Raw genomic sequence first — 6,000 nt, 5'->3', positions numbered from 1 at the left:
AGCATTTTAAGTTTAAAACAGTTTGCTATATTTAACAATTTTATGGTAACCAATTTAAAACAAAGACGGCAATATACAGGGTGGTTAACTATTAAAGTTCACAGATAGAAAATGCCAAATGGCGCTGTGAACCAGTGCTGGTGCTAGGATTTACTCGGCCCTGATGCAAGATTGTGAAGTAGACTCCCCCCCCCCCCCCCCCCCCAAAAAAAAAGAGAAAAATGTGCAGCGCCTCTGCAGCACAACCTAAAGAAAACCTTTTGAAAATAAATACGTCAGCAGCAAAATCTGAATTGGTCAAAACCGTTTTTTTTTTTGTTTTTTTTTTCAATAAAACATATTCTAACATTATTTAATAAGCAAAAACTTCATTCTATTCAACATACTTAACAAAATAATATCCCAAAAGCATGTTATTTTTTTAACAGTGAATTTTGACCATCTGTTAGTTAAGGTGGAATTTTGTGAGGCAGACAGACAGACACGTTCAGCTTGCTCGATGTGGAACAGGAACAGGTTTTAGCCTTTCTGTGAAATGATATAGTTCCATTTCTGATCTAGCATCATGGCTGCCATCGATTAGTGGATGCTGTTTGTGCATTGTGATGATTGTTTTTTAGACAGAAAGTTCCAAGCAGTAGTTATATCATATGTAATATATATCTCCCTATATAATTAAATAATTTTGCTTCAGAGTCGAATGAAGCTTGCAATAATGTTACATTAACGTATTGAATTACATACTGCTTTGTAGTTTTCCATATACTGAACGAAAACTGAAAAAACATGACATTTCAAAATCCAACTGTACTAATATTTATGGCTTCCGGTAGACTTCTGCAATATCATACATTTTTAAAATTATGCCTCAATCCAAAAGAGAAAACAGAAAACCGTTCCACGACAGGAAGGTGAAACGGTTTCGCCAAATCAGATTTCCTAGTTCTGTTCAGTTTCATGAAATTACACCTTTAGTATCACATCTCCCAGCAGAGCAATCACATGACCTTAACACTACCCTATTGCCAGAGCGCTCGCTCTGCGTCCAGCCTCTATAGACAATCTGTCAACTGTGATTTGCGAATTTGTGTTTTGATTGACAGTCCGCCAATACTACCTTGCAATGTTTTTTTTTTTTTTTCTCTAATCCCAGTGGAGTAGATGGCACCTCTATACTTTTTTATGTCTAGTCATTAAAGTGGGCTCAGATAAAAAAAAAAAAAAGAAATGGACTCGGGGCTGGGCCTGGGTGGAGTTGCGTCCCTTGCACCCAAGAGTGTATAACTGCAGGCTCGGAGACCTTGCTCTTGGTGGCCTGTGGTGGCTTCGCTGTGGTGGCCTATGCTATGACGCACACAGTTTTGCTGTGCATTTTTATAAACACATTTAGGTTCATTTTTTATTACTAAATTATATTTTCAGTTGTGCGTGAACACAAATACGATTTATATATGATTGTCCTTACATTAAATGTTTCTCAGATTAAGCCTTAAGGTCATTCACATCTATTTTCTTAATTAATAATGGGCATTATTCAACACATGGGACGAATTTAAACTTACCACATTCATCACCCTTCTCTTCTCCAGTTGGTCTGACCAACATTGCGTGCTGCTGTTGATTTTATTTCCGTCTCAAATGTCACGCCTGTCGAGAGCTACAACCCGTGCATAGGCCACCACAGCTAAGCCACTACAGGCTACCACGAGCAAGGTCTCCCATACAACCCATGTTAAAGCAAAATGAAGAGATGGTAATAGTGGCATGAGTGTTGTGAATTAACAAAGCTATTTATTGTAAAATAACACAATCATTTTTCCGAAATAATGCAATACATGTTTTTTTTTTCTTTGTGGCGCTAATGAGCTTCTGTTGGTAACAGTCGTGGACCAGTGACATTCCATCATTCACAACCTGCCTATCTGGGTGCGAGAACATATTGCACATTTAAAAAATGTAAATGCAAACTTTATGATAAAATACCGTATCCCTTTCTATTACAGTATTATTATCAGTATTTATTATTATGTGTTTATTAACAACATATGGTATTGTGGTCCAGTGGTTAAAGTCCAGGGTTTACAACCAGATTCAGATCCCACCCTGCCACTGAGTGGCTCACTGTGTGAACCTGAGCAAGTCACTTAACATCCTTGTGCTCCATCCTGTGGACAATGTCCTGTTATAACTGACTCTATATATAATGCACAGTTCACAGCCTACCTCTGTAAAGTGCTTTGTGATGGTGGTCGACTATGAAAGGTGCTATATTATATTACTGTCTTTACTTAATTAGAGGTTTGTAAGTAGAGCCATAATTATATATATATATATATATATATATATATATATATATATATATATATATATATATATCGTTTCGCATTCTGCACGGATTCATCCTGTTTCGCACAGCACACCCGCCCCGGTCTTTTTTTTTTTTCCAGGAGTAAAGATGGCTTCTTTTGATTTCGCCCTTACTACGACTGTAGTGACATGTTTCCGTGTGCATTCAACTCAACCTTCCTGACTCAAACTGTGTTGTGTACGCACAAGTACTGAAATTCATATGTTTAAACAGGTCGATTTCTTTTCACGTGATCTGTAGACATTTGTAATTTTTCCAAAAATGGGAGGAAAAAATAAACAGAGAACCAAAGGAAATGTCCGGGTAAGATTTTTATATTAAAACAAGAACATCTGGACACTTTCACTTAATTAGGCAAGCACCAGAAAACCACGCATGTAGTTATCTTGCTGTTTCAAATGCATAACAACTATTATTTAACATCTTTGACATTCAGATTCAGTAAATAACAAAACAATAATAACGTTATTTTTTAAATCCCATTTAATACTTTGATCAAGTGAACTGAACTCGTTTGTTGTAACTATCATGTGGGGCTAAATCCACCGATATAGGCTAGCCTAGAGTCCGTCCTAAGATTTAACACGTTATTAGAAATGATCGGTCAAATTGCATACATTATTGAGGATTTATAAAATTGTAAATGTCCAAAAGTCTTGTTAAAGTATTGTAGCCTAAATAGTAAAAACGGTGTGTGTGTCTCGCTTCATAATCTTACCAGTAGGATGTGTAGTATTTTCTACATTCGACTTTGGCCCTAGCTGACACCACCAAAAAAAAAAAAAAAAAGGGTATGGCAGCAAAATACAGTATGTATGGACAGGCTAATTCACATTAGAAAAAACGACCTCGATGTGTGAAATGAAGAGTATTTGGCAAAGGCTCAAAGCTTTGTGACTGTATGGCTTGGTCGCCAATAATCGGTAGGGGACATTTTAAAGCAGATAGCTGAAGTTGCTTAAATGCCCCCATCAATAAGTTGCCAGAAAATGTTCATGGAAAGTTATCTGGTATCTCGTTTTCTAAATCAATGTTGTGATTTTAACTTTCTTTCTAATTCTGTGTAAAGCCTTCCAGCAGTGGCAGAGCTGCAGAACTGCTTGCAAGAGAAAGGGGTGCAGTGCCTGGATTTGTTGGATTTGGCTCATCATCAAATGACCTGGGATATGTTCCTGCAGTCTACGGGGCAGAAGAAATTGACAATCTTGTAGATGCAGACTTTCGTATGGTTTTACGGAAACTTTCTAAAAGAGACACAATTACAAAATTAAAGGTTTGTTACTTTTGCATCAGACATTGTATGGGATTTTGACTTTGGGGCAACTTGGAGAGTGACACACGACTATATTTTCAGTGTAAAGCCGAGGGGACACTACGCAGCATGTTGCCAGAAAACTAGAAGGGAGATTTTTTTTTTTTAGAAAGTGACTACAAGTTTTGAGCAACTTTGTTTTCTCATGAAAAGTCATGAGAAAAGTCATGTGACTGGCTATCTCATCGGCAAAAGGCTGAGAACAAATGGCGACGGTGTTCCATGAAAGTAGAATCAACATTGTAGAAGCAACAGATTTCGTGCTACATTTTCTGTCAACATGTCAACCAGTGTCCCCTCGCCTTAAAACAGAGACAACTACTAAAGCCAAAGGGGCACTAGTGTACATGTAGCCAGATAATGTAGAACGAAATCTGTTGCTTCTACAATGTTGATTCTACTTTCATGGTAACCTTTCTACTTCGTTCTCCAATAAACCCAGATTATATTTACGAGCCCTCAAAACACCATACTACCCAGAATTGAAACTCCTTGCCATAAAAAAAACAACACTCACTTAATCTATTTACTACCGCTAAAAGAAAAAAAATTAAAAATGCTTTTATTTATCAAAGGAAGCCTTTAATAATTTAACTACAGGTAGTTGTAGTTATTATGACGCAGCATGTAAAACTGCAGATAACCCTATTTTTCATCTGTGTTAGTTTTTACTGGAACAGAAATATAAACGTTCTCTCTGTAGTACTTGTTTTGCCGTATCCTTTGAGACATATTGACTCTTTTGTCTTATCAGTTTTTTTCTTTTGTTTACCTTTTAGAACCGCGGTGCATTTACAGATCAAATATAATGGCTTTACAGAGGTCGCGTTAACGCCAAATTTTGTGTCCTAGACGCGAAGTAAATCCATTGGACGGAAAAATATTTTGTCTTGCGTTCACGGGACGCACAGAATGGAAAGGGACGCATACATGCATGTTTGCGGTAATCTGTTACACTGCAGCAAAATGACCATAAAATACTTGATTGTTCTGCAATATAAAAGTATTGATTAAGGTAGTACCGTTTCATGTTTAGTCGGGCGAAATGCGTACACACACTATTACTATTAAAATAGTTAAATTACAGATCTTAGCAGCGCAATGAACAGCGGAAATTAATATGATAGTATCCCACCATGCACTGTATCTCATTTTAAAATAATGTGTTATGCCCCATATTAACAGAGGTCCATATTGCTAAGAAACAAGTATTTTGGAAACAGTAAATGCAAACACACACAAGTAGGGCTTTAAGTTTTTGTTTTTTATTTTTAATCAGGTGACGTCCCATTAAACAAATTGAGCTGGTTCTGTTTCATAATTAAGCTCAGAAAAAGCTGTTAATTACGCGACCACTGGTTATTTCATGTTATTGTTAATGGAGACCAGCAAATTGTAAACAAGTTAACTAACTTTTATATCCGTAATTATATACAATACCCACCATGGAAAAAAATCGATCGTGAGACTTTCACTGACGACAGTCTCACGTTGGCTTCGCCGCCAGTCACATGACACTTCATTGATTGACTAATCCAATGATGTAATGTTTCTTCTACAAAATCAACTCTCCTCTGATGAAGTTGCCCGCAAAAAAAATCTCCCTTTCGACAGTTTTCTGGCAACATGTAGATTAGTGTCCCCTCGGTTAAGGCTGCATTCACACTGGGTTAGTTTTGTTTGAAACAATGTATCAAGTACCAAGTTTGTTTCTGTTCACAACACAGTTTGCAGGCGCACTTGGCTCGTTTATATGGTTTGTAAACAGGATGTTTACAATATCCTGCAAGGTGTCTTGAAAGATGGCAGCTATTTAAGTATTGCTTCAGTTTTTAATACCATGTTTTAGATTCTTACATATTGCTGTGGAAGAAAGCACTGGGGGAGCACTTCACTAATTTAATTAATGCGTTTGTTGAATGCCTACAGTAGCGGAACAGTGCAGTAATCAGTTACACAGTACTGCACTGTTTTCCTACTGTAGGCATTAAACAAAGTAATTTGAGAAAAGACTGCATATATTTTACTATTTTTCTGAGTTTAGACCATTTCGACTTGGTGTCTAACTAAACTTCTATCAGAGTTTTCAGTTTCTAGTTTAGGGTTACCAGATTTGAGAAACTGCTGTTTTTTTCCCCTTCAATTCACTGACACCATAGCAACTCTGAAGGGATCAGATATTAATTGTATCTGTAAAGTGAGGCATGACACAGGCCTGGTTTTTGGGATGGAACCGTATAACAGTCTCATGTTTTCATTGGTCCTTGTCTGTCACAGGAATATGGCGTCAACATGAGTGGGAAAGCTTGGAGGCATTTTT

General features: G+C 37.0%; 1 protein-coding gene across 2 annotated transcripts in view; it reads left to right on the top strand.

Annotated features, from left to right (window-relative positions):
* Positions 1-2,482: 2,482 nt before the first annotated feature.
* Positions 2,483-6,000, top strand: part of LOC117407239 (E3 ubiquitin-protein ligase listerin-like) — a 61,878-nt gene continuing 58,360 nt past the window's right edge. For both annotated transcript variants that reach the window (XM_059028697.1, XM_059028696.1), the window contains exons 1-2: positions 2,483-2,671; positions 3,438-3,641. In XM_059028697.1, coding sequence (XP_058884680.1) covers positions 2,630-2,671; positions 3,438-3,641 — 246 coding nt within the window. In that variant the 5' untranslated portion in view covers positions 2,483-2,629. The remainder of the gene's footprint in view (positions 2,672-3,437; positions 3,642-6,000) is intronic.

This window comes from Acipenser ruthenus, chromosome 8 (assembly GCF_902713425.1).
Source record: "Acipenser ruthenus chromosome 8, fAciRut3.2 maternal haplotype, whole genome shotgun sequence".
NCBI classification, from domain to species: domain Eukaryota; kingdom Metazoa; phylum Chordata; class Actinopteri; order Acipenseriformes; family Acipenseridae; genus Acipenser; species Acipenser ruthenus.
The sequence above is the reverse complement of the archived record's forward strand: the minus strand, read 5'-3'. Positions and strand labels throughout refer to the sequence as shown.